Source organism: Zosterops lateralis (genome assembly GCF_965231275.1).
Source record: "Zosterops lateralis genome assembly, chromosome: 3".
Classification (NCBI taxonomy): Eukaryota; Metazoa; Chordata; class Aves; order Passeriformes; family Zosteropidae; genus Zosterops; species Zosterops lateralis.
In genome coordinates, this window is record NC_139764.1 from 58,852,969 (window position 1) to 58,878,922 (window position 25,954).

Sequence of the window (25,954 nt, forward strand, 5' to 3'; positions counted from 1 at the left end):
GAAAAAAAATTGAAATTTCTCTATTTTCTATCTAGGATATGTATACTTTAAAATATGGTGGACAGTGTTTATAAAAAAGCTGATAGTTTTATAATCTGATTTATGTATATTTTAAATCTTCCTGAATAAGATAATCAAATAACAGTACTTGTAATTAAGGACCTTACTGATTTACTTATATTAATTTTGTCTTTTATCTTATTTTCCTTATTTTTTTCCTTCTTTTCCTACTCTCCTACACCTCAGAAAAGAGCAAAAGGACAAGTTCTGTTTGATAAAGTATGTGAACACCTCAATTTACTGGAAAAGGACTATTTTGGGCTGTTGTTTTATGAGAATTCAGAACAGAAGGTAAGCCTGTATGAGGGTTTTGTTTGTCTTTCATCATTGCCACTCACTCCAATAATTCAGTGAGGTATATTCTTTTAAATGTTTACCATTTCAAACACTTGACTAAATTTTGCTGCCTTTTCTCATTGATGTGTAAGAATGCTTTGTTCATTAACATGAAGGGAATCTAGTTCATAAGTATGTAATGACTAGGCTTTTGAGTTCCTTTATTATTAATTTTTAGTTAAAAAAAATTGTAAAGAGACTGAAGCTGGTCCATCATTGATATTATATGCTAATTTTACAAATGAATGGCATTTGAGATGACTGCATTTGAAAGGATTTCTTAAATACCTTTTGGTAACTTCCTTCTTCTTTTGCACTTCCTTTCTTTTGGATGGTTGAGCACATCTAGATTGCTCAGCTGAGGAAAACCTTAAATCAGTCAGTGGCAAACGTTCCATTAATTACCAAAACCCAATTTATCTTTCTGACATGTTAACATTTACAGTTATGGGCTGGGCTGCCTGTTGCTTCCTTCATGAACTAGAGATATGTGTGTAGTCATCTTTTTCTTCATAAAAAAACTTCCAGATGAATATTTACAAATTGAAGCAGGAAAATTTGTATTTCTCTTTAATCTGCATTTGTAGTAGAAGCATCATTACATCATACTGCATCTGAAAATATTTGCTTTTTTTCTGTCATTTTTTTCTTAACACTATTTTTAAAAAAAAATAGGTGTAGTTTCATAGTCTGAATAAATCTGAATTTCTGACAACTTCCATTCCGATAAAGCTGTTTTATAGAGTTATTTGCTTTGCTGCAAAGCTTTCTGTGCAGTATTGAACAAAATACTCAATTCCTCTATATTAAAAATCTCCATATATAAAATGAGCTTGTTATATTATTATTTGGATATTTAATTTTTGTTCTTGATTTGTAAGCCATTTCCAGACATAAGAACTTACTTGGTGAAATGATGAAGATCTCTATTGATCTTCTAACTAATATCATAATCTTAATATTATCTGTTATTTTTGCTTGTTGCTTTATTTGTGCTTCTCACTATTGAAAAACTGTACTGTACAGACACAACAAAATAACATAAAACAGCAGTCTGATATCTGGTAAGAGAGAAACGGTCTAATACTAAACCTGGGATCCTTGAGTGTACCAGAAAATAGCCAACCTGTGTAGGATCCCAGGAGGTAAAATAAGCAGGCTTGGGTTTCTGAAACTTCAGCAAAAAAGTCTGGATTGGGGTAGGGTTATGTCTTTTTTTTTACCTTCCCCCCTTGTTTTTTTTTCCTCCTCTAGTTAGACTAAGACTCTTGGTATTCTTCAGTCGTTTGAATAGAGGAACAGAGGTCCACTCTTTTAAAAGACTCCATTTGATTTTTCATATGTCTTTTTCCTTGGAGATACTAAAAAACTTGACTGGATATGAACCTGGGTAACCTGATCTAATTCAAAACTGGCTCTTGAATCACACTTGGACCGGTTATTTCCAGAGGTCTCTTTCAGTGTGAATGAGTCCTTGAATTCGTCATCCATTGACTGTGAAGGTGGTACTGTAGCAACACTCATAAGTATTTACATAAATTAAGTGAGAAATATCTGATAATGGGGTCCTTATTCAAAAGTAGAATAGATCACTTGTCACCTGAGTTATGGACAGCAGCAGACTTTTATTTTAAAAAATTCTGGAGATATCTGGTCCTTTTTGTTACGAAGACTAAACAGCCAAGTTGCTGGATTTTGTTTTCTTCATACAGATGCATTCCTAGTGTTATTTGGAAAACCTTAAAAAGAACCTCTTTCCTAGCTAATTTGTTTTGTAGCTTCTACTTTCTTAGAACTTCTGCTGGGTTTAGGGCTCTCTTTTTCATTCACCTCTGTATTGAGTTACTTTTTAATTTTGATACCAGTTCTTTCTGATTTTTTTTTTCTTTGACTGTTGCCTTTTTAGATTAAAATGCCACAAATCATCCCTGACCTCCAGGCCAGTCAGTACTAAATGCTGAATGATGTTTTTTTCCCATTCTTGTGCACTCATCACAGCACCCATTTATGAGCCAGCTGTTGAACCCAACACTAGCTGTGGTGTGTGGCAGCTGAGTGCCAGGCACTCTCTTGAATTAGAGCTGCTCCCCAATGCACCATTGGGGTACCATTGGAGGAAGAGTCCCATTAACGCTTCTCCATGGGTGTTCTGTGGAGCTGGGAGGGGAGGTTATGTCTTTCAATCAAACTGATTTTTGTTAGCTTTAATATACTTTTTAAAACTATTTAGGCCAAATTAGTAATTAATGATTTCTTTCATTTTTTGCAAATGTTAAATTTATTAACTTGAAGTTTAGTTAGAGATTTCATTGCATTGAACTCTCAGAAGTTTATGAATGTTCCATTCACACTGTCACTGGTGTGCAGAAGTGTTAGAAAGCTTCTGCTCTTATGTTTTGGGCACCAGCTTAAAATGCTGCTTTTCTGGATTTGTACAAAATACTTTTGTACTGGGAGAGAACATTTTGTTCTTTGACAATACATTACTTCATCCTGTCTATAACCTTACCATTCACAAATTAAACAAATAGATTTCTGCCTACTGGAGCAAAGTAGTGTGTATACACTTTGTCTTTTGTTTCAAAAGACAGACCTGCCTATTCTGCATTAAGAGCTCTAATTTAGGGTAGATTCTTTTGTGGTGTTTGTTTTTATTCATTACGAAAGGCAGAGATGCAAAAAACCCCATCCCTGTAATTATGCCTATAAATGGAATATAAGCATCTGATTTTATTTGACAGAGCAATAATGAAAGTTAGTGGCTAAGTCTGCTTCCAATAAGCTTATTTCAGGCTTGGAAAAATCAGAAAATGAACTGTATAACTTGTTTAAAGAAGGGATTATTCTTATCATCTTGCAGCATAGTCTGTATTGTATGTTCTTTTCTCCTGCTTTGTAGTGATAAAAGATGACGCACTGAAAGTATTATGTACTCAGGAGTCCTATTTTTCTGTTGTAGTTATTCCATGCTATATTCTCTATTTATTTACTTGATGCTATGTCTAAAATGTAAGGGTTTAAGATACTTCTAGTTATTGTAGTTGCAAGAATATGGCTGTGGGTAATTTCAGAATGGAATTCCTGCCAAAATGGAAAAACCTTGGGTGATAACTGTAGCTGAAATCAGTCTCAGCTGAATTTATCTGAAGGCATGCGTTGCCTTCCAAGGCCTTTCCATGTCAAGGTTCTTCTAACAGAAAGCAAATTTTCTGACTTAAGCATTATAAATGGTATCCAGGATTTTGGAGAAGTGCTTTCTAACTCTTCCTTTGGAAAAATGTTATGGACTTTGCCTTCTCTGGAAAAATTATCATAGCTATGGAAAGCAGATCACAGGCAAAGCAAGAAATATGAAATTTTCTTGTTTTAAACATTACAATTTTAATAGATTATAAAAAGGGGCTTTTGCTTTTAATTTGTAAATAATATTCATCTAATATATGTATGGTGCACTTGTGATGAAATCTGCTTGGACCAAGCTCATTTACAACAGGCAACTTGGTGTGTTGGTCCATATTCATAGGAGACACATTCTCTGCCAGCAGGGGTGATCTGTGTTAAAGATTTGCACTACTGCAGAAATGTAGTTCCACATTCTCCTAATTCACACAGACCTGTGAAACTAGACTAGCATTTTTGTCTTCTTGAAAGATGGTAGACTTTGGGTGTAAAAGCCCCTTAGGGAGACTGAGGGATCTGGTACTGGGAAACAGTGTTGCATCTGGAATTTGTTTGCTGCCATAGACTGAAAAAGGTGGGTCACGTTATACCCAGGACGCTCTGCTTTGCTAAGTTAGGTGAGAAATATTGGTAGAAATAAGTCTTTGGCAGCATTTGAGCTGGCACTGAGGTATCCCCTCAGACTTTGAAACTGCAAGTACCTGCAGTGGCCTGTGAAAAAGCAGATATTCTCCTTGGCCTCACAAGGCAGTATCTACTCTTCCCTGCATTTCATGTCTGTCTTTGAAATGGTAAAAGGTTTATATTCCTAGTCTCTCAACCTGGTTTTTAACATGTATGAGTAAAACTAGTAAACAGGACTGTCTGAGTTAGCAATGAATATATGTTACAGATTCCTTAGTCTCACTTCCAAAAGTCAAATTGTTGGATGATCTGTCACAAAACAGTCTCTTTGCACATATCAGTAATAACTGAAATGCTAAAAGCTATTTAATAGGTTGCACAGATTATATAAAAATATTTTTGGTATTGGGGATTTTAAATGCTGGCTGTGGTTTGCTTGTTCTTTTTTTTTTCCCAGAACTGGCTAGATGCTTCAAAGGAAATTAAGAGACAAATTCGAAGTAAGTACTTCTGTATTCAGATGTTATACTCTCTTTTTTTCCTCACTGAAATATTCTTCATAAATTTAGTAGCCTGGATGTTGATTACTTACAGGTTTAAAATAATTTCTATCTGACAGTGATGTATTCACCTTAGAAGAAGAAGCAAATCTTCTATTTCCATCACCTGTCCAAGTAGGGGAGAGGGAGTCACTCAGCATTATGCTATAGAAGTTAATGATTATACTATATGTTATTATATCACTATCTTATAATGATTAACCATTATATTATATTAGAAACTAATCAAATATATTATTGCCCCAAAATTTTCCCTTGTTGTATGAGTAATAATTGATATTTTTGCATCCTGAAACAGTAGATGTTTTTCCACTTTGGGCTGATAGTTGGTTACTGGATGGAGAATGTGATCATGCAAAGATGGTCATGGTTGTTGCCATAGGACTTTCTTACTTCAAAGACTCACCAGAATAATATGAACCTACAAAAAGAGAATTAATATGTTTTACAGAAAATGTATACTCTTCCATACTGATCAGTCCACCATTGACTTTTTTGATAATGTCCGTCATTTTCAGAATGGAGATGGAATAGAGAGCATAATCTTGGAATGTCTCAGACTGAATTTGCTTGAAATGCCTTTCTACTTCCTGTACTCAGTACACAATGAGTAATTCATTTTATTCTGTTTGCATAAAGCTCTGTCAAAGCTCTTCACTAGCTGGGTAGCTTTTGTAGTAAGTGGGGAGCGTATGGAGAGTAAATCTAGGTGATACTCTGCCTGAATCTACAGCTCACAAAATAAGTGGCCACTAAAACATGCTAGACAGACCTTGCGCTTACTGAACTTTTTGCCATTGCTTTACTCATTTGTGAGTAAACCCAAACCAGGGCTTTTGTTGTTTTGTTTTTAATGGAAATCTTTTGGTAGTACTTGATAGGAAAGTGGGAAGAAGAGGGTGATGATAATATTTAGAAGCCTAGACTTACAACGAGAATTTAAGCTAACAAACTGACTGTACTTAAGAACAACAGTGTGTTACTTATAATGACAAACATGGTTTCTTTACTGCTGTTAACTCCACTGTTTTAAGGCAATATTCATTTTTTCCAGAAGTTATAGTGGTGTTAATTCCTTTTTTTTCATGTCTTTGCCCAATGATAAAATCCATTAATAGGAAGGCGTGGTTTATATTTTCAGTATAGAAATGAAAGTTACAGAAGCATCCTTGGAAGCTGGCTTTTTTGATCCCATGCTCTTGTGTAAGCAAACTAGACCTATTAAAATGGTGAATGGGCTAATATGCAAGTAGCAGCCATACCTTTAATTAAGGAAAAGTTACTGGTATTGAAACTTCTGCAGGTCTTCAGTGACAATCTATTAAGTTGTCAAAATGTGCAGGCTAAAGGCTGTTTGGTTCTCTTTTAAGAAGATGGAGGAGGATGATACTTTTTGTATCAATTTTGTTGATACAAATGTTGGTATCTTTTTGTCTTCTGTACCAATTTGCATGCTATCTAGCCTACAAGTTAGTTTCACAAATTTCAAATGTAAGAACTGACTTGAAAAAATTTTGGAGACAAAGTTGCTCTTTAATACTGTATCATATGTACTATAAAAAATATGTTAAGGGGGTTTGATTTTTCATACAGCATGAAGACCTACATTTTATACTGGAGAACAAGTCCAGTTACTGAATGAGGAATCATGACAGAATGTTTTTTTCCCCTCTGGTCTATAGTATTTCAGAATAGATAGGCGTAATAAAACAAACAGCAAAGTAAGAACATAATTTTAAGGATTTTAAAATGACACTTGCTTACACCACTATGCAAGTAATTAGTATACTGTTGTGTTCCTCATCATTAGTCTATGAAGTTTTCCAGATATTGGAATATTACTGCAGGCACATTTAATCTTCCAGCTACCTAAGTATCAAGTAATGAGACTTTTTCAGGCTTAATTCTAAATATATTTGTCTTTATTCAAGAATGGCGATCCTGTGTACAAAAATACTCATTAAAGTTAAGTTACCTGTAAAACTTATTAGTCCATTTGGAAGTTGGAAATGAAAAAACTCTTGAACCTGAGATAACTCAGTTGAATAGAGCCTGGTGCTAAAAAACAAAAAACAAGCCAAGGTTGGGGGTTCAATCCCCTCTATGGGCTATTCACTTAAAAGCTGGACTTGCTGATCCTTGTGGGTCCCTTCCAACTCTGAATATTTGGTTATTTCTTTTTTCCCTGGTATATATGGCACAAACTGAAGCACTAGCATGCTAAATAAGTATATTTGGACAGATACATTGATCTGAACGTACAAAGGTGACACTTTTAGAAATGTAGTTCAACACATCAGTTTGCAACATAATATTTACAACAATCTCTGTCTCATTTAAATGTAAGCAACACCAATACTCTGCACACTGGGCATGTCTATACCACCTGTGACTGGGAAAGACAAAATAAGAATCCTACAATCTCCCCCAAGTCATGTTCTGCAGGCTCTCTCTTGCTGTGTCACAGTCCTCAGGCCCTCTGTGCACTCTCTTACTTGTACCGGTTGGCCTTTGGCTGGGTAATTATGTTGGATCTCAGCAATTACTGACGTTACTTCAGCTAATGAACATGATCCACAAATTACTGTCTCTGTTCTCAGGGCTACAAAGGTGACAAAAATCTTGTTTGCTTTCAGCCAGCCTGATCTCTTCAGGAAAATGAATTCTTGACTTTTTTTAACTCATGTACTTGGCTATCCACTGGCATGTGTTAAAACCTCTAATTACTTCTTTCAGGGACAGGTAGGTAATTACATTTCTGTCACTATCATTTTGAAAATTGGTACATCTCAAGTGGATTCAGGCTTTTGCAAAACTGAGAATCACAGCTCGAATATTTTGACGGTACAGGCAATAGAAACTGACCTTGAAATACTCAAATCTCAGGTTACACAGAGGGTGTGTTGGGTCACCCTTATACAAAATTCAATTCAATAATTTATCTGTTTAAACCAAAGGTAATATTATGTCAATTAAATCCTTTTCTAGCCTGCAGAATGGTTAGGTTTTTTACTGCAAAAAATAATCCCATATCGCATATTCTGTGTTCTATATCTTGTAAGAAATGGAGAGAAGCCAGATGTTCTGAGGACAGAATATCCTAGGGTACTAAGAGAAGTTTTAATTAATTAGGAAAGAGCTTGCATTTTAGGTTTACAATTCTGGCTGTCAGATTTTAATGGTAACAAATGTATGGGTATGCTCAGGCATCAAAATATGAGAGTCATTTTATGCAGGTTCACTTTATTTTATATCCATCCATTTTATATATATTTAGCTATATATTTATAAGAGTTGTAGCTAATTTTGGTCTAAGCTGATTACACTAGAGTGTAGACTGTTATTGTTGAAAAGAACTAAGTACCTGTGCCAAGGGAAGGGTTTTCTTGCAAAAGCTGACAAAGAGGTCATGAGTAAAAGCCAGAAAAGGCCTTTACTGGAAAAAAAACCCTCACTGATTTTTCCCATTTAAATGGGATGAATCATGTTAATTGTATGCTGCTAGCTGGTTGGTTATATTGCATTTTTTTTCTTTAAGAATGTGCCTAAAGTTGCCACAGAAGCAATTTTTGATGTAACAAGCTGGCTAGAAAAAATTTTGACATTTCTGTGGCCCATACTACTGAACATCAAAACAGAGAGGCTTATCAGGGACAGAATGCTAAATACAATTTTAAATCAGCTTTGGAATTGTTCTTTTTTGTCTTGGCTACCAGCTCTAAAAAGAGCCAGCAGTAATGTGCATCATTATGTGGGGACAACTATGATTATATGCCTCATTTGTGCAGCTATGAAAAGTATGCTCTAGTGAGAAGTAGAAATATAGACTGTGCACATTGTAATAAACTTACTAGTCTATATTTAGGGGATAAATGTGCTTTCAGTAATTAGGTAAAATACATGGTCACCAGCTGTCCAGAAAATTTACAGTACAAAATCAACTTCAATATTTTTTCAATAAATTAGCAATTTAATCAGTGTAAGTAGAGACATGAATTCTTTCACAAGTCCTACACACTCAGAGGTTTTATGCACTTTTTATAGAGAATATAGTTTTTTCATTTTTTTTTTCTTCAAACCACACCTAAGTCTCCTGGCTGCAGCACTTTCTGAAAGTTAGCTGTAGAAATGCTGACAGGAAAGAGCAACAATTAAACAGGAATTCATATGTGACTAGTTTAACTGCAATTTTAGACCAGAAAAAACTTGCAGACTGGTTTGAGGGTCCTCCACCGGTGTGGAAGGACACATCTTTCATCCATTTCTCCACAGCTCTGTTAACATGACAGCTCTCCTTGAATGCTTTTTGCATAAATATTTTGGCCCTATTGCTCATACTCATCACTTTGGTTTACCCAATATCAGCATCTTTTCATTAAATTATGCTGATTCCCTCGGAGATGATGGAAGTAGGTTAATCTATTCCATCTTTAACTGTGTTTGTTATGCTGTACGTATTCATTAGACTACTTTTTTCCAAGGTATTTTTGTCTTAATTCTGTTTTGCACTGCATTGCAGTAGATGATGCAGTGATAAATGAAACCTCATTTATAGGTCCTGCCTAATTTTGTACACAAAATTGTACAAAAACTCAATAACTGGGAATGTTAAGGTACACTAAAACCCTGAGCTCTCAAAAAGAAATAGTGTCTTAGCAGCCAGGTGTAGAATGAGGTTCACACTTAAAGAAAAATTGAAGTGCTTGAGTGAATAGCCATGTCTGATAAACCAAAATAATTTTTTAAATATTGGAAGACAGTAGAAATTCTGACACACCTCTTTAACTTTAGTATATATGGAATTTCAGAACAGGTTTTTGTAAGAAAAAAAACCTTATAAATAACATCGGTATTTTTTTCTACCATTGTGTTGGAAGTGGCATTTCAGTCTTTTTTTGTTACTGTAGAAAGACACATTTTTCAAAGCATGATTGATCTGTGTAACACAGATTTCTAAAATAATTCACAGTCCAAAGTTCTAACATTCTGAAAATGGATTTTAATTATTGTTGTGTGACTTAGCTTTCAAATCTTTAAAAAAATATTTAAAAACAGAGTTATGACTAAAGGGAACATTTTATACTTTTTCAAATTATTTATCTAGTTTTAAGCATGCTTTTGCTCTAAAAAAATGCATGTGTTATTAACAATTCTAACACATGAGAATTTAAATATCACTGCTGTTATAGTTGTTTATTGTGTTGTTTACCAGAAAAATATTTTAAAGTAGGAATGGCTAATATTTTTGTCTTCCACGCATTCTCAATGAATAATTTATTTTTTTTCTATTATATGCAAAAACATAGAGCTCATTTTGATGTCTCATGTTCACAGTTTCTGTACAGTCTCTCAAACTAAGTTTAGACAGGAGGAGACATAGTCTTGGAGGAGTGGGAAATAAACACAAAACCAATGCAAGTGCCTTTGAACACACAATATCTTAAAAGTCTTAATATATTGTGGTCATTTTGAAATTAAAAATGTCTTCTGATATTTTTGTAACTTACTGTGAAACATTATTTTAAAATAATTTTTAACATGCTAATCTCTTATTATGTCTGTGGGTCTTTACCTGCTAATGAAAATAATCTATGCTTCATAATAATGTACAGTAAAAAACAGAAAAAGCTTCCTTTGAGATTTCAGTGATTAGATTTATTCTATTTTCTAACATTTTTCACTAAGTTTTTTCTTTGCTTACTTGGATTTATTGGAGATTAACAATCAGATATTTCCCATGTTTAGGTTTACCTTGGATATTCACCTTTAATGTGAAGTTTTATCCCCCTGATCCATCACAGTTGACTGAAGACATCACTAGGTATGCACAGGTTAATTTTAAATACATCAACTGCTTTTTAGAACAAGGTTGAAAAGGTAAAGTGAAACCTTCTGGAAGAGGCCTGAGCAAGAAGAATTTCATGATAAATGGGGATATGATTTGGGCAGCAGGTAAGGTGTAGGTGATAGTATGTGAAAGAAGCTGGTGGTTTATTGTCAGACTGCTGCTTTATTATGAAACAAATGAGGGCATGGGGGTCTTGAGCAAAGCTCGAGGGATCCAAGATACTGCAATAATAATCTAGACTAGATGATAAAAATGTGGGTTTACACATATGCTTTAAATAAAGCCATAAAACTTAATAAAACCTGAAAATAATTACCTTCCAAAGTTCTTAGAAAATACTTGGAATGCAGTGGATACTAAAAGTAGCATTGCAAGACTGATAACTGGGAAGGAGTGTAAGGAACTGATTCATTTTTCTCCCGAGTTACAGGAAACCTAAATACTTTGGTTCAGAGTCAATTGGCTCTGCTGAGGCAGGATATATGTTATTACTACATGTTGCATTAGATCAGTCTTCTGCATAAAATAAGATAACTATGCAAGTGTGCAGCTAATATATTGCTACAGGTAGTGATTTGTAGAATCATAAAAGGCATTTAGTACAAAGTGTGTTTACAAGAAGTTGTGTGTGTTTTCTTTGAAAATTTTCAGTGAGTTGGTCGGTTTTTCAGTTGCATTTTCAACTCATAAAAACATTCTTTGGTAATATCTTCAGTATAATTTTCACTAGTAAGACATTTTCTTCACTTACGTTTAAAGAAAAAAATCTCTGCTAAGGTAAGATGTCTGCTTATGTTTAATTCGTTAAGTTTGGTACAAGACTGCATAAAGTACCTGAAAGATTGGATTTTAATACATACATGATTTAAAAAAGGTAATTATGGTTTCAGTACTAAACTGGATTTCTTCTGTGCATTACATGACATGATTAGCTTATGAACTGCAAGGGATATAAAGGTTAGAGTTTCAAAGCCAAAGGGAAATGTCAGAGAAATGCATAGCTTATCTTTTTAAACCATAGATACCTACAGGCTACAATGTGAATTGAAAAAGTTCCTATGTCAGCTTTTGTTTAAAACTAGATAGCTTTTTATTCATTTGTATTAGAAATCAGAATTTTTCATGCTTTTCACAGTTTTATGAAAGTAATATTGACTCTTAAAAATCCAGTGAAATTTACTATATGGTAAATAAGATCATTATTTATCAAATATATAAGATCATTATTAATGCGTTAGCTTATTTGGAAATGCGCTTACCCAATTACATGCATTCTGATGAATTCTGCCCTATTTCTCATTATCTGCCACAGGTAACCCTTTCTTTGTTCTTCTTTCTCTTTGGTTGTCTTTTTTTCCTCTGTCTTGCAGGTATTTCTTGTGCCTACAGCTTCGCCAGGATATTGCATCTGGCCGACTGCCGTGTTCTTTTGTGACTCACGCCCTCCTTGGTTCGTATACTCTGCAGGCTGAGCTGGGTGATCATGACCCAGAGGAGCACCGCAGCGATTATATCAGTGAATTCCAGTTTGCACCCAATCAGACTCAAGAAATGGAAGAGAAAGTGGCTGAGCTACACAAAACACACAGGTATGTCAGATATAGTGGGATTAAAAGAAGTCATCGTGCTTTGTCACATTTATGTCAGTTCCTAAAATTATTTGTAAAACTGCTGGGGTAAACTTATTGTTACTTTGGAAATTGTTTCTTATGTAACTAAAAGCTCTTCCTTTGGTGTGTTTAGAAAGTTGTGTTTGAAAATAGTAGTGGCACTAAGGTCTTCATAGAGAAGTTTTGGTAAAAAGTGTTTTTATATTAATTAGCTTGAGCAACTGATGGTTTGAAAGAGTGAAGGTGGAAATCTGTACTCAAGTAAAATAATATGCTGTGAAAGAGCACTTTTCTTGTAGAGCAGAAATGCTATTGATACCTTGTAAACTGAGGTTTTTGTATCAGCCTGAATTCCAGGATTCCATTCAGGTTTTTTTGCCAATAAACTCAAGGCTTATTCAATGGTTTTAGGGGCTTGACTCCAGCACAGGCGGATTCCCAGTTCCTAGAAAATGCTAAGAGACTCTCCATGTATGGAGTGGATTTACATCATGCCAAGGTACTGGGGATTGGGCTTGTTTGGTTTTGTTTTAGAATAGATGTGCTAAGTATTAAAGAAAATATTGTATATATAGATTATTTTAAGAAAAGTCATATGCTTAATTTTTGGCTGTAAGCCTTTATTTCTTGGTTATAATAATTACTCAATTTAAAACTCTAACATCAGTAGAATTTAGATATATATAAGTTTATTTAGTGCATAGGCATGTGCAGCTTGGAAATAATATTTCAGTCATAAGAGCAGATAAATACATTTAAAATGTCATATTTTATATGCCAAGGAGATGTGGGGCCAATAAAGTAAAGCCTAAAGCAACATGTAATTGTTTTCATAGTACCATGAGAGTTAAAAAAATATGAGGAGAGGACCTGGGGGAGGATTTTGGTGCTTTTTCCACTTCCTAGGGTAGGTCAAATCAAATTTTCATTTCAAGTGGGATTTGTTTGTTTGTTTGTTTTTTGTTAAAACCCCAAAAGACAAACTAATAACCTCCTCCCACTCTTTCTCATAAATCCAGAATCTCAAATCATTAGGAAATTTAAGGTATTGTAAGCACATCAGTCTTGCATTTAAAATAGAAAACCAAGACTCTTTGAGTACTGGAGAAACATTGCTAGATTTTGTTTTGTTAGTTCTGCCAGTGAAGCAACTCCATAATGACAGTGTTGGCATTTGATTTAGTTGGTCTGTTGTTGGGGAGGACATGAGATTCTGCTGTATTCTGTAGTGTATCAGTAAGTGATTAGTTTTGTAGCCTGTAAAACTTGCATCAAATGAGTGATGAAGGAGTATTCTCTTTCTCTCTCAGTGAAAAAGAGAATACTGAAAAACCTATCCATTACCACCTCTATCCTTCCAGGAATAGTATGTGAGTGTAAAAGATCACCTTGATCACAAGCCTGTTAGTCTTTCACTGACTGCTTTAAGTGGGACGGGCCTGGTTTTCATTTTTCTTCTCTTAGTATTTGTTGAAATTATTGCTAGCACACACACTGGCCATACCTTTCCTGCTTTTAAGTTGTTAACTTAGTCCGTATTACCAGAATATTGAAGACTTTCCGAGAACTGTGGCATATGAATGCCAAAACCATTACTTACAGTCCAAAGTCTTTCCTATAAAATGAATATACTTAGCTCTTTCTGATTTAAGAATTTCATTGTCAGAGTCAGGTTTGAATATGAAACGTGTCCCAGTTACAATATTCCCTCAAGGTATGTCAGCAATAATTACTTGTATGGAATGTTATTGAAGTGTTTTTTATGAAATTGTCTCATACCTGGCAGGATTCTGAAGGCGTGGATATCATGCTGGGTGTGTGTGCTAATGGTTTGCTGATTTACAAAGACAGACTCCGGATCAACCGCTTCGCTTGGCCAAAAATTCTGAAGATTTCCTACAAGCGAAGTAATTTCTACATCAAAGTCAGGCCAGCAGAAGTAAGTAGCACCTTTCAGTTTTGTTCCTTTTGTGAGATCACTTCTGTCCAGCAACAAGAAAACATGCTCATTTTTTCTGCAGTCGTCCTCATAGGCTTATAATATATTCAAGTAAAACTTACGAGTGCTTTTTCCTCTTCAGCTTCTAATGATCGTATTAAACACTTATCTTGATTAGGCAAAGGTAAACCAAGAAGAAAATCTATTTTCTTTTTTTTTTTAATAGAAGCTGTCTTGTTATTTTATTGGGTTTTTTACACAAAAAGGTAGTTCCATTGGCCATATCCTCACTGTGCAAACTTGCAGTCCAGGATGAGAGCCAGCTGCTCTTCCTCTTTGGGTATAATTGTTCACTAAATGTCAGCACATTAAGTTTGTGGCTGAAATCAAAGACTTGAGTTGTCCTGTAGAATGTTGTATCTTTGTTAGCTGCTGTGGAAGTAGTGAATTCAGTTTTCTCTTCAGTTACTGCTAAAAGTTCCTGGGAGTTGCTGAAGGAAGTGTGTGCGTGTTTACATTTTGAACCGTTTGTAAAAGGAAATTTAACAAAACCCCCAAAATGTGAAAGGCAGTAATGTTTTTTTAAATTATATTGAAAAATGTTTAAAGTGGTTTTTACTACGTGAATAAATAAAACAGAGACATCCAAATACCAATTTTACAGTACTAACATTTGGGGTCATGTAAGTTTTCCAATGCAGGTGTTTTGTTCTTGCATTCACTGATGTTGTGCATAGATGATTTTTTTTTTGTTAAGAAAGTATTATATTGTGATAAAGTGTGTATAAGTTTAAAACTTCCATGTGGATTTCAGACTTTTATTAAATCCAAGCAAAGTGCAAAACACAACCGGCAGTACAATTGCTTCATGTAATTTCATAGCCCATCAAGTATAATTATTTTAAAAGGCTAGAAAGTCTAATATTTAAAAAAAAATGTTTAAAGAAATCTTATGAAGTCTTATGGCAGGAGAATTACAGCTTGATACAGTAATGGATCTCTCTTAATTCTACCTATTAATTAATAGCCAGCTTAAGGAAATGGGTTAATTTATTTGTGGATTCCTTCCAGCTGGAACAGTTTGAGAGCACTATTGGATTCAAACTGCCAAACCATCGGGCTGCTAAAAGGTTATGGAAGGTTTGTGTGGAGCACCATACTTTCTTCAGGTAAATGATAATTCTCTCCTTCCCACACTTTGCAAGGTATTCTCATATCTTTCTTTTAAAGGATGGGAGGAAATTAAAGATTTCCCCCTTCTTTGCCCCTTGCAGTATCACCTCTTAGACAGATAACTGACTCCAAATTACCAATTCCTAAAGTCTCAAGTACAATTAACTGCTTTATCAAAGTGTGCTAAGGGGATGGAACTAAACAAGTGGTCATGGAGCAGTGGAGGTATGCAAGAACTGTCTGGCCTCAACTGTGTGCCATGTGCTCTGGAATGACCCTGCTTGACCAGGGAGGTTGGATCAATTGACCCACTGTGGTCCCTTCCAACCTGACACATTCTGTGATTGGTGGTAAGATTTCCTGAGACTGACTTTTCAGAATGATCATCTAGAAAGCCTTTATACATCATCACAAGAAGCTCTTAGAGCTTGACAGTAATCTTCATTAAATTAATTTGAACGTTCAGCTGAGTGTAAATGCTAAGCAGGTGTGTAGATGCTTCTAGCTGAGTTTTTCCTTATTTATGAACTAGGCTGCAGCCTAGGAGTCACAGATTTAGGTTGAATCTCCTGTGAATTGGATAGGCATTGAATCTGAGTTTTTTCTTCAAAGCACAGTACCTAGGGTGTGTAACTGGTAAGCTTTCTCCTTTGGTTTGTGTTTTTTTAAAAAAGTTGTGTTTTAAAGTAGATACAATCCTGTTGCTGAATATACTTGCTAGACAGAACTTCAGAGAACTTGGGGACCGGGAGGCCTAAGTATATGATTACTGGAACTGTCTCATTGGATGGTTTTCAGTATTCAGATTGTCATTGAATGTAGCGTGTTCTCAAGTGCAGAGTTGGAATGTATGCTGAGATTTGTGGAACATATGCCAAATCTCAGCATAAATCAGTCTCCAAATGCTTAATTTAGAAGCACTTCTTTTTAAAATCTTGATCAGAGATTTCTTTTCATGTTGATGGAATTCATTTATTAACACAGTCCAGCAGCCTATTCTTTTTGAAAATTTGAAGTTTGCTTTGGCTGGTTGTGTCTATTATCACAAGTAGCATACAGTTCTGTTCACAGTGAAAATTTCGTTAATACTCTTCAAATAACTTATGCAGTGATTTGCTTTGTTGGTAAGATGTATTTCCTAGTTTTATAGTAATAAAATAGACCTGAATAAGGAAAAAGAAAGTCTTATGGAAGCAAAAAATCATAAACTGACAACTACCATTTGCAAGTCTGAAAGCTTTCAGGAGCATTCATATGTATGAAATAATCTTACTACAGAAATTTGGACTTAATAAAAATAATTGGATTTTATTCCAATCAGAAATGGCTTTTCCTAACCAGGAATGACATTATAACAAGAATTATATAACAAATACTTGAACTATTCTGTAAATCCATATACTTCACTGATGTCATCAGAGAGAAAATCCTCAGAACCTCTCATCCTGATTTAAAAACAGTAAAATAAAGCCAGCTCTATTTTCCTACCAAGATAAAAAGCAGAAACCCAATTGCTACAGTCCAAGAGAGTGTAGCTCATTCAGAGTATGTGTAAAGTTTGTGTAGGATGCCGCAGTAAATTGTATACAGTTTAGATGTGTATTTTTAGCTTCCAAATCTCTTAGCATGCCCTATATAACAGGCTATGATTCCTTGTGTTGTCTTATATAATGTTTCAGTTTGTCTCTAATAATCACATCAAGATCCATTTTCTTATAATGTATAGGAAATTCACCAGTATAAGAAGTTATTTATAAAAATTGTAATGAACTGTATTGAAAATGACTACCAAAGGGCATTGTATTCACTTGTCATCAGCTCAGACTTAGAGGATTCCAGTAGCATTTTCAAAGAGCAGCAATCTACTTTAAAAATACAGCCAGACCATGTATCTACATAAAAATTTTGAGATAAGCTCGGTTGGCAACTCTGGATCTTAATCAGTGTCTGCAGAAACGTGCTTATATTTCCTCTTTATGATGTTTTATTTGATATTTTAATGATTTTTTCAGCATCTCCTCAGAATGTCTTTAAGTGGTAAAAGCATAGTTTTCAGTTATTTTACGTAATTAAGCCTGTAATACAAAAATCCATTCAAATGCCCTTAATCAGGAAGTAATTAGTTTTCTTGTTTTTTCCACATTAAAAGATTAAAAGTTTATCTCAGCAGGGTGTAAGATAAAAATGGCAGTTAATGCTGCAACCTTGCCAGGACTGGAAAATCAAGAACTGAAGGAACCTTGGAAAAACCCTTTTAGCCTTCTTCCTCTTAGTACATAATGCATTCCCTGTTGGAAATAATGGAGAGAGCCTGTTTTATAGAGGCAATGAAAGTGAAGCCTTAAGTTCATAAGTGGTCTTACTGCAGAAGGGCAGACTAGTTTGTCTTGAATTGTTTTCTTTATAAATGTTGGAACAGGTCAAGATTCAGGTGCATGCATATGCATCTTAGACATGGGGAATTGTATGCTTCTGGCTAGTGCCCCAATAAACATCCCCTCTTAGGGAAGAGGGGGGAAGGTGTTTTTAAGATTTGGGTTTACTTCTCATTTCCTACTCTGATTTGATTGATTAGAAATTAAATTAATTTGTTCCCAAGTTTAGTCTGTTTTGCTCATGAGGGCAACTGATGAATGATGTCTCCCTGTCCTTATCTCACCCATAAGCTGCTTGTTATATCTGTCTCTCTCTTTTTTCCAGCTGAGAAAGGGGAATGTCTTTGATGGGGCCCTGGTATCCAGGGTGAGGTCACCACACTAGCTCACTGTTCTGTTTGCTAGGTATCTGAAAATTCTTCAGTTTTGCTGAAACACATTTAGAGTGACTATTGTATTCTTCAGAACCCAGTACTGGATACTGCCTTAACATATGTTGGATCAGATTCCACTGACACAGATATTTCTGTGCAAATGCTTCAGAAGAGGAGAACAAAGTCAGCACAGTTTGAGCTCTTCGCTTCCCCATCTGTGCCATCCTCAGTACAAATGGCACATGAGTTGCTGGTTCTGCTTGAAAGAAGCTGATGTTCAGTGAGCTGCTCATTCTTTGCAAATTCTCAAATCAAAAAGCTTTGTCTGCAATAATCTGATAGTTTTATACAGAGAGAGAAAGTAGGCCATGATGAGTAAGCATATATTTGCAGCATTAAATTGATCCAGGAAACAACTTCAAAGGCCTTTCCTCAGAAGCAGGGACTGGGAAGAGTTCTTGCAGTGATGACTGTTTGCCTTATCAGCAGGGATGGCAGTGGACCCTCAGTGTTGCAGTTGATGCTCAGATTTCAAAAACAAAGTACAAGCAATAGAGGTGAAATGAGTATGAACTTGAAGTCCTCATACTGAAGGAAATTCAGGGATGTAGAGAGGACCTGTCTTCAAATTCACGTGATGGTGGTACAGAATCACAGAATCAACCAGGTTGAAAAGATCATCAAGTCCACCCTATGACCTAATATCACTTTATCAACAACCATGGCACTAAGTGCCACATCCAGTCTTCTTTTAAACACCTCCAGGGACAGTGACTCCACTACCTCCCTGGGTAGCCCATTCTGGACTTGTCCCTGACAAGGACTCCAACACTTATGGTACAAACACACATACCCAGCATTAACAGTACATGTAACTCTTTCTCACCCTTTTCACAATATGTTTCTTCCCCCCACTCCTTACATCCAGCAAACATCAACCTATATAATTTTATAAGTGACATTTTAAATAAACTAGAGTTTGAATGTAAACTGTTAAACTTGTTGCTGTTGGGTAACAACTCTCCAGTCTTAATTTTTTTTCTCTTGATACTCCCTCCTATACAGCTTTGAGATACCATTCCCTAACTTTGAGGAAGAGCAGCTGCTGGATTAGTACCTCAGAATATAGGAAAGGCAGTGGAAGTGGAATGCATTTTACTACAAGTAACATTCTAAGGGGAGATCTGAGAGGTATTCTACCTGACCTATAATGGCTTCAGCTTTCTACAAAAAATTAAAATTTAACCAAGATAGCACCAAAAGATAGGAGTCCCAGTTGCTTAGTCATACTGTGGAAAAATGTGACAGTTATCAGCATCACTTCAACTCCAACTGCAAACAATAAATAACATGCATTGTTTTAAGGGTCTTTGAAGAGCCTACAGTGGAATTCTTTCTTGGAGAGCACAAATTATGCACTGTGAACGGAAGTTGAAGGACAATAAGTAGCTTCAAATTACCTCATTAAATACTTAAAGGCTTTTAAACTGACTTTCCTCATATTTCCCTTTTAGACTTGTATCACCAGAGCAGCCTCCCAAAGCGAAGTTTCTGACCTTGGGCTCCAAGTTCCGCTACAGCGGCCGTACGCAGGCGCAGACACGGCAGGCCAGCAACCTCATAGACAGACCAGCTCCCTACTTCGAACGCACTTCCAGCAAACGTGTTTCCAGAAGCCTCGATGGAGGTATGAAATTTGACGTAATGTGTTGTCACTGTGACCTGACCAACATTCAGACATATTAACATTATGGATGGCCATAAGGTCATTTGACAGATTTGTGAATTGCAATTTCTAGAGCCACTTTAGGTACTTGTCAGTTTTAGAGTTACATTAAGTTCAGTAACTGCCTAAATGGTACGGCACTGCTGTGAATATTTGGAGTTCTCTATATTGGGTGTGTAGCATCTGTGTACACTACTCATACCTTTTGTAAGGCATAGGCACACACTATAGGCTCTTAATAAAATCGTTTCGTCAGTGGCATCTTTTGGGATCTGGGTTGGCCTGAGCATCTTTAAACTGAAAAGACTGAATGAGTTGTTTCTTAGAGTTTTCCATCATTTTGTTCAGTATATTGCTATCCTAGTATATTTATTTACTACTTCAGTATTTAGTTAAATTTTTTTACATTGATTTTGAATAGCTAAAGGTTTTTTTGTCATTACTGGTATTTGATTTTTTTTGAGCAGAAATACCTTTTGGTTTTCTTTATTGGAAACAGGCCTTCTTTCCAAAGGCAGATATAGCAGCACTTTAGGTGAGAGATGTAAAAGCACATATCTTACTCAAAATCACTTCTGCAATAATATGTAATAGAAAAACACTTCAGCAAAATAACATGAAGCTTGACTTAGATTCAGGCATGCACAACTTCACTGGAATAAAAGTGAACCAATGACTGTGATGTGAGTTTAAGCTACAACTGAGCTGTCAACTTTATTTTATTTTTTTTTTTTTAATCTTTGCTTAAAAGAGTTTTACTTCTGCAAATACTCATTCTCTGTGCTATGACAAATGAACACACTGTGACACTTGCTTGAGAAACCTACCAAGTCTTATTGTCTGAGAACTGAAGTAAAAATATGAGGCAAAAGTGCTTGCACCAGTATAGCATGTGATGACTTCTTGTGGCAACCAAAAAACCCATCACTACATCAGTGTTTTATAATCAAGCCTCTCTGGCATCCCTTGTGCATCATCTACAAAATACAGGCATGCAGGTGTGTGTGTTCAGGCTCTAACTTTCACTCTTACAGAAGCATCAGGGTAAAAATTTTGAGTATGATGAAGCATTGTTCTGAAAGCAGCTTAGCACAAAAGGATCTGGACACTCCTGTGGAACAAGTTGAACGTGAGTCAACATGAGAGTGCCCTTATAACAAAGTATGCTGGCTCTCTCCTGGGCTATATTAACAAAAGCATAGCTGGCACATCAGAAGAAATTGTTGTTCCTTCCTATTCAGTACTTTCTGAGACCATGCCTGAAATACTGGGCTCATCTTTGGGCTCCACAGTATTAGATGGGCAGTGACATATTACAGTGTGAAAAATACTGTGACAATTATATGCATGGCTATTTCTAGATTGCATTAAAGTAGTCCTCTCAAAATAGTGAATTTCATAAAAAGACACATATTTCTCTCTCTTTTTTAAATAGTGATTTACATACTCAAAAGAACAATACCTTCAATTTATCTTCTAGGTCTAATCAAGAAGTTTATAAATACTTGTCTGATACTGTGAAGGTCTTTTCCATATATAATAAGTGCAAATTTTATGACAGGGATGCATTGCTGTTCATACCAGTGCAATGGGATGCCAAGAAGCTGAAAAACACCGTATCACTCAGTGACCAGTCTGTATTGATCATTGCTGATATCACAATAAAGTGCTTTTCCTAAGATGATTTAAAACCAAAATGTTTCAGCTTATCCAAATTAACCAAAATTATTTTGTTCTGTAATAGCTCCCATGGGTATTTCAGACCAAAGTCTTCTAAGAGACTTCTCTGCTACTGGAGGGCAGGCTGCTGGAGATAAAATCATTGATCTTGAAGCTGCTGGTCAGGCCAAGTTAAAAGAAGGTGGCAGGGAAGAAGATGAAAGTCCGCTCAAAACTCCACAATTAGAATTGACTCAGGATGGAAAGGTATGTCTGACGTTCACATCAAAATTATTTATTCATGTGATACATGTGTCTAACCATGTGTGGTTATTTAGTGTCTATCATACAAAATACTATATTAAAATATTAAAAGAAAATTGTCAAGTGTTTTCTGTGTGTTTAACTTAATGTAAGCGTATGTAAGCAAAAGAGCATGCAAACTTCTAAATGGTACTGACCTAGGGTTTTTTTTTTTATTGATATAAATTTAATTTAAATGCTCAATAAGCTTGCATGAGTTCTTGAAAAAAATGTTTCAAAGGGTAAATAGTGTTTTATTCACTTCCTTAGTTTGTTTAGACTTGAATAAAAATGTCAATATTCCATGGTTGTGTACACTGTACAAAGTTGCGTATATTATGATTGAGTTTAATTACTACAGGTAACAATTTCGTTTTAGTAGCCATTGCAGAATTATTTCATCCTTTAAAAACTTGTATATTGACTAAGGTATAGATTTCTGTGAAAAGTTAAGTACTGTGATCTGTTCCTGTTGCAAATGTTTGCTTGTCTTGTCTTGTTTGTTTGAGCTACTGGGGGAATAGGTCAAAAAATTTAATTTATATTTTGTATGATTTGATGTAAAAGTTTCCTCCCAAAGTGCCAGGTAAAATCTGCAGCTCTTTCTTGGAGATCATTTCTGTTTTAACAATTCTCTAGAACTTAGCTTAATATTTGAAGAGTAATTTTTGTCCTCAAACATTTTTGCAAGTTAGCTACCCATTTTATTCTTAGTGAGACTGTTGAGTTTCTCTGTGCAGTTTGTATGTTCCCACTGCATTCAAGTGTAGGAAGAGAACAAATACCACAGCTGCATTTTTTTTTATTTGCTGGCAAGTTGAAATAATTTTGAAATAGATGAGAAAAAAGGCACACAGTTTCTTTATGGGAGAAAAATGGTAAAATAAATTACTATGTTTTGCCTTTGCACTTGGTAAAATGGTGATTCTCCTTTGTTTTCAAAGTATCTTTCAATATTTTAATCAAAACAGTGGTGGAGGGGAAGGCAGTAGTTCAGGAAGTTGTTGCAGGAAGCTGTTCAGTATGGTTTTGTTACACATGATTATTTTGTGAACAGCTTTTTTTCTTTCCCCTAGTGCAGATGCTTCTTTTTCTTTATGGTTCTCTTTAAGTCTTAGAGAAAACAGTTATAAACCCAAGAAGTGCCAGCTTGTCTTTCGTGTACTGCACTGTCCTCTGACCTTTCTGCCAAAGCTTTGAATGTCTGTCTGCTTCCATCTGTTCTAAGTGACTATTACAGTTCAAAAGTGCACAGTTCTTTACAGCCTGAGAACAAAAGATTTGTAATGGGTTCCTTTCGTAATCCACAGAAGTAAACAAGTTGGCTGCTTGTAAAACACAGTGGGATTTTTATTTTTATTTCTATTGCATTAATAAAGCTATCCCTTCTTCTAAGTAAAAGTTTTCACTAACTAATAATTTCTCTTTTTTCCCCTCTTCATGTGCCTTCAAACTTGCATTTTTGTTGTGCTTTCATTTTCCACTGTGCACAGAATTTTTTTCTTCAGCTCACTCACGTACACCCACCATCACTGCCCATCCATTCTGTGTCATCCCATCTCACAAACTTGTCACCTGTCCCCGAGATCGACATGCTTTCAGATATTTCAGAGGAAGATCCCTTTGAAGAGCCCCTCCTCACCATTCCAGACATTTCAGAGTGTGATTCCATGGAACAAACATCAGATCATGATAAAACTAGAACAGCTTCACCAATTAATACCTTTGAATCTATGAGACCCCTAGCTAGTCGAGGCTCCCCTGCTGTTGAGAGAAAAATCCATCCAAATGATTACAAAAGCACTGAGTTGTGCGTCTCATTCAGCTTCTTCAGATGCCTTTCTTTTAGTTTCCGTTCGCTGCTTGATGAGGATGGCTACATTACTTTTCCAAGCCTTCCTGATGTTTGCATTTCTTTCCTCCCACCTGGCCTTCAGCACTATATTCCTATTACCTCTCCTTCCTTCATCCCCTCTTTTCTCCTTGTCTTTGTCCTGCTTTTGTCTGCTTTCCAGTCTATTCCTTTTTCACTCACATTTTCCCTTCCTCTCGCTCTGTCTCTCTGCTACCTGGAGCCTAAGGTGACTTCCTTTAGTAGCTCTAATGGCAATGACCTGAATGACAAAGCAGAGGAAGAGGAGGTGTGTAATTTTGCTGCTTGAATGTTGACACTTGCACATTGCATTTATGCTTGTTCTCATGAGGCTTTCTCAGTTTTGCACACTTCCTAGTTTAGAGGTGTGTCTGTGTACATGCCTGTAATTACATATATAAATACAAAAATGCACATGTGTATATCTGTATCTTTTTAGCATTTCTCATTTGTGAAAAATTGCCATTGTGGGATTTTTAGTCAATAGATAGCTCATGGTTTTTCTGCCTAATTTCCTACAGCATGCATAATCTCATTGAAATCTGCAGATACTGAGCTGCAGGTGGTCTTGCACTGTAGTTCAAAATGTTAACAAGCATATGAATCTGAATAATGAAAGTGCTCTGTGTAACAATAGATATGTTATTTGATACTATTTGCAAGTTCTATTTGCACTGTCAATTGGTTTTAAAATGCCTGTCTCCTGCATGCATTGACTGGAATGCACATCTCTGAAGTTCTGTTTAGACCTGAAAAATGAAATTCCTAAAATCTAAATTCAGAAAATTGCAAATACTTTAAAATCAGTGTGTTGCTATTCCAGATTGCAGATGTTTTAGCTTTACAAGGGTGTGTGCAAAGCTGAGTCTGTCCAAGGCACTTTCTTTTTTTACATGCTTTGATTAATCTCTAGCAGCAGTTGAGACTGATTTCATTCATTAGCTGGGATTGCAGGTTATGTCAGATTGTATCACTGAAGTCTGAGCATTCTTTGGAATACATTGCTAAAATGTACACAAGCCTCAGTCACACCAGTATGTTGCTCTGATCATCTAGAGTGGCTGACAGACTGCCTCCTTTCCTTATGTCTGCGACACATGTTACAGCAATACCACTACAAAAAGAACTTCTATTTTGATCCTCAAAGAAAATATTAAGCCAATTATTATAGAATCAAAATAGCGGGGGGGGAATCTATTTAATGTTACATTTAACAAAGTTTGCTAAACCGATGTAGATATTAAAGACATGCTAAATATGGCATGATGTCATTATAATACCAGTCTAAGTATAAAATAATGAAAAACATGACTTTAAGATTTTCTCACTTTTTCTGTAGCCTAATTCAATCAGTAATTTGTAGTGTAGTTACAGAAAATAGAAGCCCAGATAGGTCAGAAATTAATAAAAATGTTATATGTACCACGTCTTTCACACAGAATCCAAAATGCAAGAGTATGAGCAGTAAAAATCTCTCTTCAAATTTATGGACTTGCACATTGTTGACTTCTAAATGCATCTTTTCCTAAGATTACCAGTTGATATTTGTACTTGTGGAAAGAAAACCGGGAAGTGGTTCACTTTTTAAACAATGCTGTTCCTTAAGGCATTCACAATACTTGGAGATGAGATATGAAGATTAGCTACAGAAAATTACCAACAGAATGAATTGCAGTTTAAGAATATTCACTTAACAAGGGGTGAGTTTGTAAATAGTTCATCCCAAGACAACAACATTCCTAAAATTTAAGTTTGTTCCTATTCCTAAAGTTTGTAAATACAGTGTTTTAAGTGTGTGACTTGAACCCCAAATGCTTTTCCCTAAAGAACTCCTGGATTAGATTCCATTTTCTCATCAATTTGTTGCAGAATTTAAGTCACCATAGAAATTATGCATATCATTTTTCTTTGTTACTCATTCTTAAATTTTCACCTGGGAAACAATAAAAAAGTGCAACAAGAAAGGGACACAGTGTGAAACTTCCATTTTTCATGCCACTTATGCCAAAATTACTTCAGCCATTCTACAACAATGTAGGTGCAAGAAGACCCAAGTCGCTTAATTTCGCCATCTGGGGCCGAAAAAGTAAAGGTCTGTAAAATCCAGCACACTTTGCAGCATTTACAAAGAGATGAAGCTTCTGTGCTAGTCTGTAAGCCAATGTTAACACTTCCTTTTCTTGATGATTTGTCGTGTGCTCACGCAGGTGGAATACGAAGAGGAGAAAGCACAGCAGAAGGTGCTTGGTTGTTATTTTACAATTGAACCTGGCTGTGGCTGCCTGTCTTGTTAGCACCCTAAATTTTCTGTGGG

At 35.5% G+C, this 25,954-nt stretch overlaps 1 protein-coding gene across 8 annotated transcripts in view; it reads left to right on the forward strand.

The window, feature by feature from the left end:
• EPB41L2 (erythrocyte membrane protein band 4.1 like 2) overlaps positions 1-25,954 on the forward strand; it is a 105,402-nt gene that overhangs the window by 54,659 nt on the left and 24,789 nt on the right. For all 8 annotated transcript variants that reach the window (XM_083858015.1, XM_083858008.1, XM_083858013.1 and 5 more), the window contains exons 4-12: positions 247-351; positions 4,658-4,700; positions 10,506-10,581; positions 11,979-12,197; positions 12,630-12,717; positions 14,005-14,157; positions 15,229-15,326; positions 19,594-19,766; positions 21,550-21,731. In XM_083858015.1, coding sequence (XP_083714141.1) covers positions 247-351; positions 4,658-4,700; positions 10,506-10,581; positions 11,979-12,197; positions 12,630-12,717; positions 14,005-14,157; positions 15,229-15,326; positions 19,594-19,766; positions 21,550-21,731 — 1,137 coding nt within the window. The remainder of the gene's footprint in view (positions 1-246; positions 352-4,657; positions 4,701-10,505; positions 10,582-11,978; positions 12,198-12,629; positions 12,718-14,004; positions 14,158-15,228; positions 15,327-19,593; positions 19,767-21,549; positions 21,732-25,954) is intronic.